This window comes from Suncus etruscus, chromosome 4 (genome assembly GCF_024139225.1).
Source record: "Suncus etruscus isolate mSunEtr1 chromosome 4, mSunEtr1.pri.cur, whole genome shotgun sequence".
Taxonomy (NCBI): domain Eukaryota; kingdom Metazoa; phylum Chordata; class Mammalia; order Eulipotyphla; family Soricidae; genus Suncus; species Suncus etruscus.
Window position 1 is genome coordinate 148,421,113 of NC_064851.1, and position 18,895 is coordinate 148,440,007.

General features: G+C 34.1%; 1 protein-coding gene across 1 annotated transcript in view; it reads right to left on the reverse strand.

The window, feature by feature from the left end:
* Positions 1-3,780: 3,780 nt before the first annotated feature.
* Positions 3,781-18,895, reverse strand: part of LOC126007257 (disintegrin and metalloproteinase domain-containing protein 2-like) — a 64,045-nt gene continuing 48,930 nt past the window's right edge. The window contains exons 11-13 of the mRNA XM_049772714.1: positions 15,081-15,217; positions 4,595-4,781; positions 3,781-3,915 (exon numbers count right to left, since the gene is read on the reverse strand). Of these exons, the coding sequence (XP_049628671.1) occupies positions 3,781-3,915; positions 4,595-4,781; positions 15,081-15,217 (459 nt within the window). The remainder of the gene's footprint in view (positions 3,916-4,594; positions 4,782-15,080; positions 15,218-18,895) is intronic.

The following is an 18,895-nucleotide window of genomic DNA, read 5'->3' on the forward strand; positions in this document are numbered from 1 at the left end:
ACAAAAGTGGTAGTGTAGTTAGAGGAATAACTACACTGACAACTATCATGACAATGTTAATGAGTGAGAGAAGTAGACAACCTTTCTCAAATATAGGGAGGGAGGAGGGAGATGGTGGCATGTCTGATGGTGGGAATGGTGCTCTGGTGAATGAGGGTGTTTTTGTTGACTGAAACCCAACTGCAAACATTACAAACATGTTTGTAATCATGGTGCTTAAATAAAGATATTATTTAAAAATGTATCTATTCAACATATAAAAAAATTAAACAAGATAGCCAAACCAATGGCAAGGATAAAAAGGAAATTTATCACAGGATATAAAGGAAATTGCTCAAATGAATCTATCAGAAATGAAAAGGGAGACACTTCAAACAGAACCTCAAGAAATCCAAGACATCACAAGAGCTTATTATGAAGAATTGTACTTCATTAACTTAGACAGAATTCTAAAATATAGACAGATTTCTGGAAAAAATAATTACCCAAAAGTGGGAAGGACAAAAAAGAAGAAAACATAAACAAGAGGAAGTATGAAGCCTAAATCTGCTAATCACAAGTAAAGAAACTGAAACAGTAATTAAGAAAATACCCAAGAATAAAGGTCTAGGACCTGACAGTTTTACTGTTGAGTTTTATTATGCATTCAAAGAAGATCCTTAAACTCTTCCAAAATATCAAAGAGACAGAGTCCTCCCTAATATCTTTTATAAAGTTGACATCATACTCATTCCCAAAGCTGACAGAAATACTACCAAGAAAGAAAATTATAGACCAATATCACTGTTGAATATGATTAAAAAATCTTTAATTAATGTTGGCAAACTGAATCCAACAACATACCAAAAAGATTATATATTAACACCAAGTAGGTTCATTAGGGATGCAAGGGTGGTGGTTCAATATATTCAAAAAAATCAGCATCATATACCACATCAATAAAAGGATTAAAAACTTATATTATCATTTCAACAGATGTGGATAAAGCATTTGACAAACTCCAACACACCATCATTATTAAAACCCTCAGATAGTAACAAGATAGTAACAAGTTCTATAAAAAGAACATAGCCAATGTTATTCTAAATGGAGATAAACTTCTCCAAGATAGTAACAGCTATCTATAAAAAGCCCATAGCCAATATTATTCTTAATAGAGAAAAATTGAAAGCGTTTTCACTAAGTCAGGCACTAGGCAAGGATGTCTGTTGTCTCCACTCTTATTGAACCTAGTATTATAAATTCTAGCAATAGCAGTCAGACAAGAGAAGGAAAATAAAGGAATACATTTTGAAAAAAAGGAAGTAAAATTATCTCTATTTGCAGATGACATGATGATGTACTTCGAAGACCCTAAATAAGTCCACATGAAAGATTTTAGATAATAACCAATACGACAAAGTCATTACACAAATACACATTCATTTATACAAATAATGACTCTGAGGAAAAAGAAATCAAGTAATCTATCTCATTTAAAGTAGTCTCCAAAACTTTCAAGTACCTATGACTCAACCTAATGAGAAGGGTTAGAGACCTATACCACTAAAACTTCAAACAATTAAGAAACTGAAGATGACCTAAAGAAATGGATTGGAAGAATCAGTATCATTAAATTCCCATCTTACCTAAACTATGATGTAGATTAGCTACAATCCCTATTCAAATTCAGACAATGCTTTACAAGGGCTGACAACAATCAATTTAAAATTTGTGTGGAACTATAAAAGACCTAGGATAGCCAAATCCATGTTGAAAAACAAGAAATTGGAAATATCTCATTACATAACTTGAAAGTATACTACAAATCTATAGTGATTAAAATAGCATGGTTTTGGAACAAAGACAGACTTTCAGATGAATCAGACAGAATAGAATATATAGTGATAACCCTCCAAATATACATGGTTAATTAATCTTTATTAAAAATCCAAGAGCTTCAAATGGTGTTGAAAGAATTGGATATCCACTGTCTAAGAAACTAAAGATTGATCTATATCACTAACCTTATACAAAGGTCAATTCAAAGTGGATTAAAGCCCTCAAGATCAGAACCATATTTATAAAATTTATTGAGGAAAACAGGCAGAAAACATAAATACTTATACATCAAAGAAACTGTGATGATGGGATGCAATGACAAACACTATTGTATCAAATATAAATAAATAGGACTACATCAAACTGAAAGTTTCTGTATGGCAAAAGAGATTTGGGCTAAACTTAGAAGATAGATAAATGAATAGGCAAAAATTTTTGCACTCCATACATAAAGTTTTGCAATCTAGTATTTACAAAATACTCACAAAGGTAAACTCCACAAATCCAAAAAACTCCATCAAAAAATGGGGAGAGGCAATGCACATTTTTCTGAGGAAGATCAGCAGATAGCCAATAGACACATGAAAAAAATGTTCATCTTCTCTTACTATTAGGGAAATTCAAATTAAGACAACAATGAGATAACAGCTTACAACAGTGAGGATGGCACATATCAAAAATATCAAAAATACTGAGGAAAATCTCTGTTGATGAGGCTATGGTAAGAAAGAAATTCTCAACTACTGCTGGTGAAAATGCTGCCTGGTGTAACCCTCTAAGGAAAACAGTATGGAGAAGTCTCAGTTAAGTCAAAATTATGTTGCTATATGACCCAGAAATTCCTCTTTAAGAAATCCCCAGGTAAAAAAAATTATTCAAAAAGGATATATGAACACTATTATTCATTGGATCACTCAGTATAATAAATAGGGTTTGAAGCAATCTAGATGTTTAACAATATATGAGTGAATCACGAAGATGTGGCCTGTATATACAATAGAATACTACATAGTTTTAAGGAATGATGCAATATTGCAATTTGTAGACATTGATGGAACTTTAAGATACTATGTTAAATGAAGTAAGCCATTTGAAAAGGATAAATATAGAATGATATCATTATATATCTGCATTAAGAAATGCAATGGATGGGCCCGGAGACATAGCACAGCGGCGTTTGCCTTGCAAGCAGCCGATCCAGGACCAAAGGTGGTTGGTTCGAATCCCGGTGTCCCATATGGTCCCCCGTGCCTGCCAGGAGCTATTTCTGAGCAGACAGCCAGGAGTAACCCCTGAGCACCGCCGGGTGTGGCCCAAAAACCAAAAAAAAAAAAAAAAAAAAAGAAATGCAATGGGCTACATGGGAGTTGCCTTGAACATCCTTGGCCCCAGAGTATAGCATGGAGAAGGAAAGAAATGAGTGTAAGAGGACAAATACAAATATGAAAGGATGAGGGCCAGTGGTCTCATGTGCACTGGTAGTCTTTTTTGTTTGTTTTGGTGACACAAAGGGGTTACTCCTGGCTATTTGCTCAGAAATTGCACCTGGCCCAGTGAGACCATATGGGATGCCAGGGATAGAACCTAGGTCCTTCCTGGTTCAGCTACATGCAAAGCAAATGCCATACTGCTGTGCTATAGCTCCAGCCCCATCATTGGTAGTCTTAAATATTGAACCCAACGGCAGTAGCAATGGAATTGAGACCCAAACTTATCAACCTAAACTGAAAATGGGTTTGTTATACTTGAAGGATGGGTACAAAGAGGTGGTTTGGAATGCATGTGGGGAACATTGGTGGAGGGAGATGGACACCAGTAGTGAGATTGGCCCTAATATATTTATGTCTGAAATCCAACTATGAAAGACTTTGCAAATAACAAGGGTTTCAATAAAATATTTTAAAAATAAATTGGAAAGCTATAGATAAAGAATACATAGGTTAAAACTACCACAGCCAGTCAAACAAATCCCCAGCCTAACATCTTGTTTACATCCTGATTGCAGCATTGCATTCCCAACCCCAGAACACCAAACTGTTTATCTCCTGCTTGCAGCATTGTGTCCCCTACCCCAGGCCAACATGCTCTTGCATCCTGTTTGCAAACACAATAAAATTCTTATTAGGTATAGTTTCCCCTGACCAAATCAGCTAGTGGCCCATAAGCAATGATGTAATTGTGTAGTCAGTTCATTCAAAGGTCACCTCGCCCTTTTGAAAATTTTCTAAACTGAGTATAAAAGAAAGAATGTAAGTTGGGACACAGTCACTAACTGTGCTTGGTTGACCCCAGCATGCTTTGTATTTTTTTTTGTATTTTTTTTGTATTTTTGCATTTCTTAATGCAGATATATAATGATATCATTCTATATTTATCCTTTTCAAATGGCTTTGTTTGTGGCTCTCAATAAATTGCTCTTTCTTTGATTGCAAAAAAAAATACATAGGTTAAAATAATGAGAGAATATACTTGATGGGAAGTATAGCCTAGATAACTTATCTATAGGATTAATGTTCTTGAAACAAATGGAGTCATTGATGGTGGAAATGTTATATTGGTGAGGGGTGAGTCTTTTTTCATAACTGAAACACAACTATAAACATGTTTGTAAACATGATGCTGAAATAAAGATATTAATTTAAAATATCCTCTACACAGTTAGCCTATTGTGATAATTATATCTCGAGTTTGCTAAAGTAAGAAAAATGACAAGGGTATAGTGTAAAACTAATAATTATATAATTTGGGTATATTTTTTCAAATTAGTACCAACCTCCTCGGACCCACAGTCACAGTCTTCACCTTCTTCCTTTATGCCATTGCCACACATCTTAACAATTTCCTGATATGCTGGACCTAAACGTGGCTTATTTTGAAGACAATTTGACTCTGGCATTGAAATAAAATGTGCAAAATCTTCCAAGCTGCAGTTACTAAAGGTCTTCACACCACTAGAATGACTAAAATGACATGAAACTTCAAATTTTAATATGCTGAATCCATAATTTGGCTAGACTTCATAACATTACATGGCAGACAACTTACTCTATTTTAGTAGTGTAATATTTTCATTTTCTGTTATAGAAACTCAACTATGCAATAATATATTGTAGACAAAGATATATAAATACAATAAATTGTAGAAATAAGTAGTAATTGGTTTCATTCACAGTATTTACTCAGATGTATTCTCTTGTAGCATGTCACAAATTTGTTTTCCTTTAATGAACTACTAAATGTTTCATAATCATATAGTAAGCAATAAAGTGGATTTTCTTTCCTCATATTTATATTTAGTTAATATGGTATGGTATAAAACTTTATAAACACCCAAAATAGTTATCATAAATAGTATTTTTCTTACTCAAAATTTCACTTAAATTCTAGAATACAAGTTTTATTTATACAGTGTCAGTGCTGAGATAACTTTTCTAATCATACAACTAAAATATATCATTTTTAAAAAACATTTTTTTCAGCGCCAGAGCAATAGCATAACGTGTAGGGCATTTGCCTTGCATGCAGCCAATATGGACTTGATCCCCAGCATCATATATGGTTCCCCAAGCCTGCCAGCAGTGATTTCTGAACATAGAGCCAAGGAGTAATCCCTTAGTGCCACCAGGTGTGGCCCCAAAACAAAAAATGATTTTCATCATAATTTAGGTAGTATGATTTCAATAATATTAAACTATGACATAGATAAAAGATGTTACTGCATATCACTGCCACAGAAGTGCCTATGAAACTTGAAACCCTACCCTGTTAATTCTAGAAAACTTTTCTCCATTCACCATCAGTATATTTTGATTGGCATTTATTGTTTAAGTTGCATACCACTCCCTTCCTTAGTCCCACTATGTGCTCGCTCCTTCACCTATCATCCCATGTTACTTCCAATCAAATTATTTATTCTCATCCTTCTCTTCCCCCAAGTCTGGACTCTCAGGTTTGAATCCAAGGTTTATTTTGTTATGTTTCTTCTTTGAGCCCCACCAGGGAGTACTCAGGGTTTAATCGTCTTTGTGCTGAGGAATCTCTCCAGGCAGCCTCAGTAGACTATATTGGGCCAGCCATGTGCAAGACAATAACACTGTACTGTCAAACAACAGTTTATTCTTGTTTATTCTTGATTTATATTGTCCATACTAATTTTTTCTCTGTATAACACAGTTAAGGAAGATAATTTTATATTTGTACTTCTGCCTCTGGCTTATTTTGCTCAACACAATAAGATTTATTTCTTCAACTTACTCCTAGTTACAGGACTACATTTTTCTTGTGACTTCATAAAATTATATTTTGTAACCACAACAAATTCCTTGCTTTATTTTTCTTGCATGACATGTGTATTCTAATTCACTTTACTTATGATTTCTAATTATTCCATTAAAATTTATACGAAGAGTCATAGTTTATCTTTTCTCATTTAGTTTATATAAAAAAATTGTAGCATATGTATATACACATTTGTACTACATATGTGTATATAATTCCAGTGGAATTATCTGTTGGGAACTTGTTTTGTTCCCAGACCTTATTTGATGTAAATGATGCTTTGATGAACTCATGTCCTTTGGGTTAAAGTTTTAGGTTCTTGATATTATGCCCAGAAGTGGGATGAATTACAGAATTATATAGAAAAATTACTCTTACATTTTTGATAATTTTCAGATTTTTTTTAAATCTTTTGGATCATATCTGGTAGTTCGCAAGGATGCTCATGGTTTTGTGCTTAGGAATCACTCTGTGAGTGGCTTGTGGGACTATATGGGCATAGGTATTGAAGTTTGGTTGGATATATGCAAGGTGAAAGTCTTTCTTCTCTGGACTATCTCTGCAGCCCAGGATTTAAAATAAAAATTACAACTTAATAGATCACTAATGTCTGTGTGAGCATGAGTTTATAAACAGTGGACTCCCCTCTCAGTGCCAAACCAAACTGTAAACAATCTATGCCTAAAGTGTATATAGCCCCTCCTATATACTATCCCTCCTCCCTCCTTTTCAGAAATCCTATCCTTTAACCCCCTGATCATGATCCGATATCCCTCCTTATTTATCTCTCTTCACCCTCAGTTCTTAACTCATTAGATAAGGAGACCGACCTCTTCCCCCAACAAGCCTTCATTTAATATGACTTTAGATTCCAGTAAATAATGTGACAGTTATGTTTTTATGGCATGTTTTATTCATTTGGTGACATAATTTTAGTTAGCAGTAATTAAAACTTTTATTAAGGAATATGATTTGATATTGTAAATAAAGCCTCTAAGTAGAAAACAAAGTAAAATTATACTGTAATTGCCACAATTGCCACACAATTATTAGAATACTAAATAACCAAAGTAAAAATGAAATTTATCTTTGTTTAAGATATGATTATAATGGAATCTCTGTAGATTTAAGTAAATATAAAAGCCAAATTTTATCGATTCAATACAAACAGAATATTGGTGAATTCACATTTCAAACTTTCATTTCCTTACTATAAGATGCAAAATAAAGACAATACTATTCAAGTTTCTATTTAAATTACATAGAAAATAATGAAGGCAGTATATTTTTAGACTATAATAAAAACACTCAATGACTTTCTTTTCTTTAATTTTTTCTAGGTTTAGGTTAGTGTTAGGACTAGGGTAGTGTTTAGGGTCAGATTTAGAGTTGGAGTTAGATTAGAGTTAGTGTGTATTGTTAGGTTTAGTTTGAGGTAGGCCAAGTTATAGGGTTAATTAATGTTAGGGCTTAGTTTAGAGTTGGGGTTAGATTAGGGTTAGTGTGTTATTGTTAAGGTTAGGTTAGAGTAGGCCAAGTTATAAAGTTAATGTTAGGGTTAGGGTTAGAGTTAGGATAGGGTTAGGATTAGGGTTAGGTTCAGGGTTTATTTTTTATTTACTTTTACTTTTTTAAATTAATATTAATGTTTTTTTGTTTTTTTTTTTTGTTTCTTTGTTTTGTTTTGTTTTTCTGTCTTTGGGTCACACCCGCAGCACTCAGGATCACTCCTGGCTATATGCTCAGAAATCGCTCCTGGCAGGCACAGGGGACCATATGGGATGCCTGGATTTGAACTAATGACCTTCTGCATGAAAGGCAACACCTTACCTCCATGTTATCTCTTTGGCCCCTAATATTCATGTTTATAAAAATTTTCTCACTGGGGTTTCATTCATAGAATGTATACTACCTATCAACAGTATTATCTTCCCACCACCAATGTTCCCCCATTTTACTCCCCAACCCAATCCCTTGCCTATCTCTTAGACATGCATTCTGCCTCTCTCCTTCACTATTATTTTTATGGTAGGTGTTATTGTGGTTAATGCTCTAAATACACTCACAGCCCTTTGTGGCAAGCTTCATGTCATGAGCTGGTCCATCTGGCATTCAGTTCTATTGTCTCTGGGTGCCATACAATCTTTTATTTTTCTTATATCCATCAGATGAGTGAGATTATTCTATATATTCTTCTGCCTCATTTCACTCAGCATAATAGTCTTCATGTCCATCTAGGTATAGGAAGATTATTCTATATATTCTTCTGCCTCATTTCACTCAGCATAATAGTCTTCATGTCCATCTAGGTATAGGAAAATTTTATGACTTCCTTTTTACTTATAGCTACATAGCATTCCATTGTTGGGCACCTAGGTTGTTTCCAGATTCTGGTTATTATAGTGCTGCAACAAACATAAATGTACAGAGGGCATTTTCATATTGTGTCTTTGTATTCCTAAGGTATATCCCCAGGAAAGGTATTGCTGGATCATATGGGAGCTCAATTTCCGTGTTTTTTTTTTTTTTTTGAGGAGTACCCAGTTTGTTTTCCTGAAATGGTGGACTAGATGGAATTGCCAGCAGAAGTGAATGAGAGTTCTTCTCCTATATCCTCCCAACACTGGTTGTTCTTATTTTTTTGTGATGTATACAAGCCTCTGTGACATATTTTGATTTTCATTTCCCTGATTAGTGATGTGGAAATTTTTTTTTCATGTGCCTTTTAGCCATCTGCATTTCTTCTTTGAGGAAATGTCTGTTGATTTCTTCTCCCAAATTTTTTTTTTTTTTGGTTTTTGGGCCACACCCGGTAAAGCTCAGGGGTTACTCCTGGCTATGCGCTCAGAAGTTGCTCCTGGCTTGGGGGACCATATGGGACGCTGGGGGATCGAACCGTGGTCCGTCCAAGGCTAGCGCAGGCAAGGCAGGCACACCTTACCTTTAGCGCCACCGCCCGGCCCCATTCTCCCAAATTTTTGATGGGGTTAGATATCATTTCTTGGTACGTTCTGTTAATACCTAATATAGCATGGATGTTAGCCCCTTCTCATATGGGTTTTTTGTAAATAGTTTCTCATTTTATGGGTGGCCTTTGAATCTTAGTCACTATTTCTTTTGAGGTGCAGAAGCTTCTCAGTTTAATGTAGTCCCATTTGTTTGTCTGTCATTCCACTAATTTAGACTGTGGTGTTTGCTCCCTGAAGATGCCTTTACATTCAATGTCATGGAGTGTTTTACCTACATTTTCTTCTCTATACCTTCTAAATACTGGGTCTTATATCAATGTCTTTAATCCTTTTTTTTTTTTTTTTTTTGCTTTTTGGGCCACACCCAGTGAACTCAGGGGTTACTCCTGTCTATGCATTCAGAAAACGTCCTGGTGTGGAGGATCATATGGGATGCTGGGGGATTGAACTTCGCTCCTTCCTAGGTCAGCCATGTGCAAGGCAAACACCCTAGTGCTGCACCACCTTGTTGGCCCTGAAAAAAATACATTTTTATAGCAAAGTGGCAGGCTACAAAATTAACAAAAATAAATAAATAGAGAAGATATGGACATTAAAAACAATCCCATTCACAATAACAATATAAAAGCTCAAATATAACTCAAAAATAATATAAAACCTCAAATAACTCAAAAATTCAACTTATGAGTTGAAGCATCTATACAAAGAAAACTACAAGACACTGCTTCAATAAATAAAAGTGATGCAAGGAAATTGAGGTATATAACCCAACCCAGGAGCGATTTCTGAGCACATAACCAGGAATAACACCTGAGCATCATCGGGTGTGGCTCAAAAACAAAAAAAAAAAAAGAAAAAAGAAAAAAAATCCATTTTTTTTCTAGAAGATTTTTGGTAGAGTACTTAGGGTTTTCTAAATATTGTATCATGTCATCTGCACACAGTAAGAGCTAGACTTCTTACTTTCCTATCTACATGCCATGGATATCTTTTTCTTGCCTAATTGCTATGGAAAGTACTTCCAGAACTATGTATGTTGAATAGGAATGGTAAGAAGGGGCAGCCTTTTCTTGTCATATTTTAGACTAGAGGAAAGGATTTCGGGTTTTTTCCCATTGAGTATACTACTTGCAATGAGCTTAAGGTAAATGGCCTTGTTTATATTGAGAAAAATTCCTTTTATTTCCATCTTGTTGAGATTCTTTTATATGATCCCATGTTTGACCTTATCAAATAATTTCTTTGCATCTATTAATATGATCATTTGGTTTTGTTTTTCCCATTGTTGACACAGTGTATTACATTGATTGATTTATACATGTTAAACTATCCTTGCATCTTTGAAATGAATTCTAATTGGTCATGGTGTATGACCTTTGGATGAGATGTTAAATCCTGTTTGCAAAGATTTTGTTGAGGATCTTTGTATACGTGTTCATCAAGGATATTGTTCTGTAGTTCTCTTTTTATGTGGTGTCTCTGCTTTTGGTATCAGGATGATGTTAGCTTCATAAATCTATTTGAGAATATTTCTGCTTCTTCAATATCTGGAAGAGCCTGACAAGTATTGGCAATCGGTCCTCTTTAAAGGCTAGAAAGAATTCACTAGTGAATCCATCTGGGCTTTTGTTATTGGTCAGACGTTTGAGTACCATTTTGATTTGCTCGATGGTGATAGGCCTAATAATTTTCATTTTTAGAAAGATCTCAAAGGATTAACACCAAGCTAGAAAACCAAATTGTGTTCTATTATAAATCTAAGAAATTTTGGAGTTATTTTGGTTACTAATTAAAAATAGGAAAATAATATCTCAAGGCATTACATTATGTTTACCATCTATAATATGAATCTATTCCAAAAATAATTAAAAGATAATATTTAAAATGTAGCTATTGAACATATTACAAGAAAATATACAATACATTTATAAAAGTTTAGTAGTTATAATAAAGAAAATACCACAAATATCTGTCAAGAGAAAATATAGCTTAGAAAAGATCCTTTGAATTGTAAAGGAAAATAAACTAAGGTTATTAAAAAGATATTCAGTTATGGTTCAAAAAAATATATTTAAATGTTTCATAAGAATAATGAATATTAAACTTCATTTTCAAGAGAGTAGTCTATATCCAGATTTTATTTCTGGTTAATTTTATAAAATAATCAAGGAATCAAAATAATTTGCAGAAAATTTTAGAAATATCATATACTGGTAATGAAATCTATTAAAATACTGTAGAACTATAGAAAATGCCATTGCTTATAGCTGTTGCAAGTCAGTCTCTGAAGAGGTTGACTGATGGAAGGATGGAGGATGAGGCCTTTCTCTTCCAGCTCGGAGCACGCGTCTGCCACCCTGTCTAGCCGACGGTTCTGAGGTGAAAAGTCGGGTAAACAGCTCGCAGACAGTCAGGCTTGTGGAAATATTAGCTTTATTCGGTGGACAAGACTGAAGTCCAAAGACTCAGCCTCAGTTCCAGCAAAAAGCCTCTTGCCTTCCACAGACCCTTGTTTTTATCCCCCAGAATCAGGTACCACCCAATGGTGGAAGCAGAATCAGGTACTACCCTAGGGTGGGGGCAGAATGCCAGGTCACACCCTAGGGTAGGGCACAATCACCAATCAGGTTAGGGTGAGTAACATAGTAATCCCCTAAAATATTTACATACACAACAATAGCTATATGATAGTGTCTAGGATGCATGTCTGTCATATTTCTAACTTGGGCTTGATTCCTGGCTCCATACCCTAAGGTAATTAGTAAGACTGTGGTAGATCTGGTATTTCTATCAACACAAGGCCCAAGCAGCAATGTGTCCTCTGGCCCTTGCATTAAACCACCAACCATGTTGTTTGAGAAATGAATAGTGTGGGCCTTGGGATTCTTGAGGATCCCTTATTAAGCGCCTAAAATAAAATAATAAGATTAAATTCTTATATAATTTTTTACTTTGCTATAGTTTTAGGAAGTTTTAAAAGTTAAATTTACATTAATGTACAAAATTCCTACATATCACAACCACCAATCTGGTCATGATCCTAAATACTTTTTCTCTTTTAGTTTTTTCTTTTCCTCCCTCCCAACCCTCAATATTTGGTAATTGGTTCTAATTTCCAATACAAAATTCTTGTCATTTTTCAATTGAACTACTTCCTTATTTTGACTCTATGACAGATCATCTATTACTTTTTCTCTTTAACATGTTTTGATTCGCATACTACTTTTTCAATTCCATCTCTGTTGCAGCAAATTGCCTTTATTGTATCTTTACTTTTAGTTACAAATTATTCCATAACTCTTTGATCCATTCATCTGTAGATGAGGTTTTGGATAATTTCCAGATCTAGGGTATTGTTCTAAATTTAAAAATCATTATTTATTCATGCATTTATTATTTATTTAGTTTTTGAGTCTACCCATATCTGAGACTCATTTTTTCACTGTCATGAGTTTATACCTTTAGTATAATATTACAATATCTTCATTGCTAGAGCTTTGTAATATAGCTTATTTTGAGTGGAGGAGGACTTACTCTTGACTGTTTTCCAGAATCATTCAAGGAACTCCATATATTGTGCCATTAATCAAACTAAGGGCATTACTTTTCTCTGTATTATTTTTTTAGCACTTTTCCATGCTGTTTAAATTCAGATATTGATTTATGTAATTATAAATTTTAACATGATACCTTCCTTTTTTTTTTTTTTTTTGGTTTGTTTGTTTTTTGGGTCACACCTGGCAGAGCTCAGAAATGCTCTGCGCTCAGAAATCACTCCTGGCAGGCTCAGGGGACCGTATGGGCTGCCGGATTCGAACCACTGTCCTTCTGCATGCACAGCAAATGCTATCTCCATGCTCTCTCTAGCTACTCTCATTCTTTTCCCTCAGGATTGCTTTGCCTGTTTGGGAGAAGATGTGATTCCAAAATTTTACTGATGTTTTTCCTATTTCTTTGGAAAAAAATTGCCATTGCAATTTGGTTGATATTGCATTTAATTTACATGCTATATTAGGATGATAATTTTTAAAAAGTTAATTTTCCAGTACATGAACATGACTTATTTTTCAATTTTTGTTCTATTTAATATCAGACTGTTTAAAATGTGTGATGTTTATTTGCTCTTTTAGTTACATTTATTTCTATTATATGTGTATGTTTTTATTTTGTCATCAAATGGAATTTAAAAAATTATCTCTTCTAGTTCATTAAAATAAGTTCATATAAAAATATAGCAGGCATTCTTTACCCTGGCTTCATAGCCTGCCAGTTTACTGTAATGGTTTGTAATTTCAAATAGTTTTTTGGCTGAATACCTATGATGAAGCTAAATTGAGTTTTCTTTTTCCTTTTGTATCATTTAATCAGGGAGCTATTGTTAAGCATTTTAAAAGTTATTGAAAAGTAATTGTACAATCAATGTAGATGACATGAGTTCTGGAATCCCTATTTTCATTATTACTTGTGATTTCTGGATCTTTCCTCACATGAAATCATTTTGGTCATATGGGTAATATGCTCAGTTGAGTTTATCTGATGCTGCCTAATTATTTTTATTTAATTTATTTTATTTTATTTTTTTGGTTTTTGGGTCACACCTGGCAGAGCTCAGGGGTTACTCCTGGCTTGACTCTCAGAAATCACTTCAGGGAACCATATGGGATGCCAGGATTCGGACCATTGTCCTTAGATATGCAAGGCAAATGCACTACCTCCATGCTATCTCTCTGGCCCCGAGGCTGCCTAGTTATGACTAAAATATTTTAATTGTCACATGTTCAGCTTTACTCACCTAACGTAGAGCTACATCTAAAGTAAATATAGTTATTTTTTGTATCCAATTGATAATTCTTAAAGATTTTGCAAGTAATATAGTCTCCCAAGAATATATATAAAAAATAAAATGGTGGCCATAAGATGAAATAGGTCATCTTTGTACCACTGCCTGGGCTTTATACATTATACTCTGCATTTTACCACATACCAAATGTATCCTTATTAATAATGATTTGTTTTATTATTATTCCATTGCAATTACATAAGGTTTTATATAGTCATTTCAATGAAACTGTCTCTGAATATATTCCATCCAAATGGAAGTCAAGATGTAAATTTTTTCAGTTGTGATATATTGTTGAAGGTATGGAATGAGTTAGATTGTGTTGCAAGCAACATGGATTAAAATTGACAATGAGGTGTGATTTTGGAAGATATATGGAAAGCAGAAAATGACTCTAATAGGCATGTTTAAGAACACAAGGGAATTGTCCTAGTAATAAGCTGTCAATAGTTTTTCTACATACATTATTTGTTTCTAATGAAATTAAAATTGTATTGTGATGATAGGGACTGGGATTAGGATGAATGCCTAGCATGACATGACCTGAGTTCATTCCTGCTGCCACATGGTTATTCTAGCATCACCAGTAACCTCAAGAATCTTCAACAAATTTGGAATTTCCCCAGCACCTCCAGGTAACTCAGATTTCCCCCAGCAATGTGGAGATGAGCATATTGAATCCTCAAGCCTTTGGATGAACAGCTGACTGATTTGACTGAGAATCAGGTGTTGTTCCAGGGCTTACTCAGCACATTTTTGACCCTACCACATCTTCAGTCCAAAAAAAAAAAAAAAAAAAAAAAAGAGTCATTGAGGCATGATAAGGATACTAAAAACATTCTAGCGACAAAAGGAAAGCAAAATGGTATCTCTGAAATCTGACTACTGAAATCTGCATCTGGTATCAAGACTTCAGAATATGAAAGAACAAAATAAAAGAGCATACAGATAGAAACCTTCTAATTATTCATATACAGGGATTATAGAATTGTGCTTTGCTTATCTAATTGTGTATTATAATAAAAATCTATATATTTAATAAACTTGGTGAAATTAGACTACATATTGACAAAGTCATAAACTTATATAAGACTCTTGAATTTTAACAGTTTAAAAATCTTAAAATTATTCTTAATATAACCATTTATTTAATAAATATAAAAGCATCTTACATTGCCTCTGGGTTCATTATGCAGACTGTCCCTGAGCAGTGGCATTTATTAATGTCATCATATGATATTCCCATATTAAGACTCAGTAATTGAGCTAAAACAACTGCAAGTGATTCAAGACTTAGGGATTTTGGATGCTAGAAGAAAGCATACATGTTTACAAATTTTAGAGATAAATTAATTTACCCAGAAAATAATGTTAATATTGCAAATGGTCACATATTAAGATTAAAATGCTATTTGTTAGCTATAATCACCACTTATATTGACCTAATGATATTTAACAATATAAAAAACAGTAATATGTTGAAAGTGCTTGCTGTGTATGCAACTGGCCCAATTTGGGACCTTCTGGAGTAATCCTGAGCACAAGAAAGAAGTTAGACAAGGACATTGCTGAAAGTGACACAGAAATAACAACCATAACATAAAATAAAATAAAAGTATATACAGCTAATTATTACATTTCAAACAAATATATTTTTTTGCTGGTAATGGGTGAAGAAAATAAAAGCTCTAGTGACATTGCTGTAGATAGTGATATTTATATCATAAACACATATACATTCATATATTGTCACAGTAACAAGTTAAATTTGTCTATAGTTTAATTTTAGTGATTATATTAACATTGATATTCCTTATACTTATAACTTGGTACTTTGATTTATATTGTAGTGTTATTTGATTACTGACATTTCAAGTTATTAAATTTTTATTATATAAGTCAATTGCCTTTGTATATTTTAAATTATTCACACTTTATCACATTTTGATTGTAAAAAGCATGGAAAATTTAATTTTTCAAGATTTAAACTTTAGTTTAAATGTTTTTATTCATTCATTTATTTGTGTGACTATATTTTGTTTATGAATTACTTAATCTAAGCTTTCCTTCAATATATTTTTCTATCAGATTTACCAAAAATAAAACTAGGTGAGAGTTTGATTATGACCTGGCTGCCCTGAATTGGGAAACCCCAACTCTGATGGCTAGTTCTCATACTCAAAACTGTGCAGATGTTAAGGCATCCGAGGGTCAGCTCCACCCTTTCTACTCCACTAAGTATTTCTGATTTTGATCTCTTTCCTCAAATACTTCCACAGTTGCCCTCTAGGCAAATGGAACCATGAGGTATTTTTCTTCATATCATTAAACTTGTATGTTAGGGCAGTGATATTTTTAGATTAACAGGGAGTAACACTGTGCTAAAATACAAAGAAAAAGTTCAGATCTCAGACAACTGTGAATCAAAATCTCAAATTACAGAGCCAACAAATCTTTAAAACAATGAAGAAACAAAGGAATTCACATGTTGTTGTAGAGAGGGACAACTAGTCCTATCAAATCATTAAGCTCAAACAAAACTTCTACTCGCCTAAAAGAGAAACTTAAATCAATACTTCATGCAATGGCTAGGAAAATAAGGGTATTAACTAAGTAAAAGATAAATCAGAGAATAAAGTTATCCATAAAATGGAATTAAAGATGTTAAAAATACAAGAATAGCAACAGACATTCCATATGATATCTTATAAGCCAGGAAACAATGGAATGGCATGTTCAAAATATTGAATGACAAGTATTTCCAACATAGATCTACTATCATGCAATACTATCATTTAGAATTGAGGGGAAGATACATACCATTTCAAAAAAAAATAGGCAGCATTTGTGACAACTAAACAAATCTTATAATTACTGAAAGGTCATCTATCATAAACAGTCTCATGCAAAAGCAGCTACATTTCTCACACACATGCATAAGCCGGTAACAGCCATATATATCATTAATGTTTTTCTTTTTGTTGTTTTTGTTGACTCGGAGATATTAAAGTTTGTGTGACACTAATGTGAATGGAGTTGTTTTCTTCCTTTTTTTAAATTTCATTATTTAAACACTTTGATTACAAACATAATTATAGTTGAGTTTTGTCATAACAGGAACACCCCCTTCACCATGCAACCTTCCTATCACCAATGCTATCTCTTCCTCCTCACGCCCCCCTCCCCTGCCTGTATTCAACACATGCTTTCTACATCCCTCACTCACTGACATTGTTATGATAGTTTTCAGCATAGATATTTCTTTAACTGCACTCACCACTCTTTGTGGTGAGCTTCATATCTTGAGCCGGTCCTTCCGGCCCTCATCTCTGGAAATTATTTCACATCTTTAATTTGTCTTAAAACCCATAGATGAGTGAGACTATTCTGTGTCTCTTTCTCTTCCACTGACTAATTTCACTCAGCTCTCCTCTTCTAAAAGGCATAAAGTAACTGAATAGATGAGAAAAGAAAATCTATCCATCTGCTGTTTATAGGAAAAACATCTAAACCTAAAGCATAAATACAAATTCAGAGTGAAAGGATGGAAAACAATCATACAATTCAACAGAAAAAACATAAAATCTGGGGGCAGCCAAACTGAACAACATTCAATATAAGTAAGCTAATTATAGACAGTGCCACATGCTATCTACTGGATAAAGGAACAATAGATCAAGAAAGATGATAATTCGCATAAATTCACTGAATAAAAGACTAGAGAAGTTTATAAATTTTCTGATAACAAACCAAAACACATTGACAGAAACCCAACAGTAGAGGATGACTTCAACACTACACAATAACCACAAAACCGACCAACAGGACTATCAATTAAGAGACAAGAACCCTAAATGAGGAGCCCCAAGAACTGGGATTACTGGACATATACACAGCTTTTTAATCCTCCAAGCAGAATACAGATTCTTCTCCAGTGCACTTGGATATTATCTAAGATAGATCAGATATTAAGGCATAATTTAAACATATAAATTTACAAATATTGAAATTATGCAAAGTGTATGCTTAGACAATAATGCCATGCAATTAGAAATTGACCACAGGAGGAAGATTGAGAAAAACTAATGTGTGGAAGCTAAATAACATACTTCTGGACAGAAACTGGCTCAAAACGGAAATCAAGGAAGAAATAAAAAGATTCCTTGAAACTATTGACAGTGAAGACACAAACTGTCAGAGTCTATGGGATACAGCAGTACTACAGGGAAAATTCTAGCACTGAAGACCTGCATTAAGAATGAAGAGAAAGGGGCCAAAAAGGTGGCGCTCGAGGTAAGGTGTCTGCCTTGAAAGCGCTAGCCAAGGAAGGACCGTGGTTCGATCCCCCAGAGTCCCATATGGTCCCCCCAAGCCAGGGGCAATTTCTGAGCACTTAGCCAGGAGTAACCCCTGAGCATCAAACGGGTATGGCCAGAAAAACAAAACAAAACAAAAATGAATGAAGAGAAAGGGGCCGAGCAGTGGCACAAGTGGTCAGGCACCTGCCTTGCCCAAGCTAGCCTAGGACATACCGCGGTTTGTTCCCCTGGTGTCCCATATGGTCCCGCAAGCCAGGAGCAATATCTGAGTGCATAGCCATGAGTAACCCCTGAGCGTCACTGGGTGTGGCCCAAAGCCAAAACAAACAAAAGTCCCCTAAAAAAAAAAGAAGAAAAAGTTAAAATTAAAAACTTAAACACACATCTAAAAAATCTGTAGAAATAACAGACAAAAAAAAATCCCAAATACAGTAGGAAGGAAACAGTAAAAGTGAGAGCAGAAATCAACAAACATAGAAATCAAGACAGCAATTCAAAGAATCAGTGTAACCAGTAGTTTGTTCTTTGAAAGATCAAGCAAGATAGACAAACCTTTAGCTAGACTTATGAGGGGAAAATATGTTCAAGAAAATTGGATCAGAGGTGAAAGGGAGAAATTACAATGGACCCTTCAGTAATTAAAAATAATTAGAGGTTTCTTTGAACAA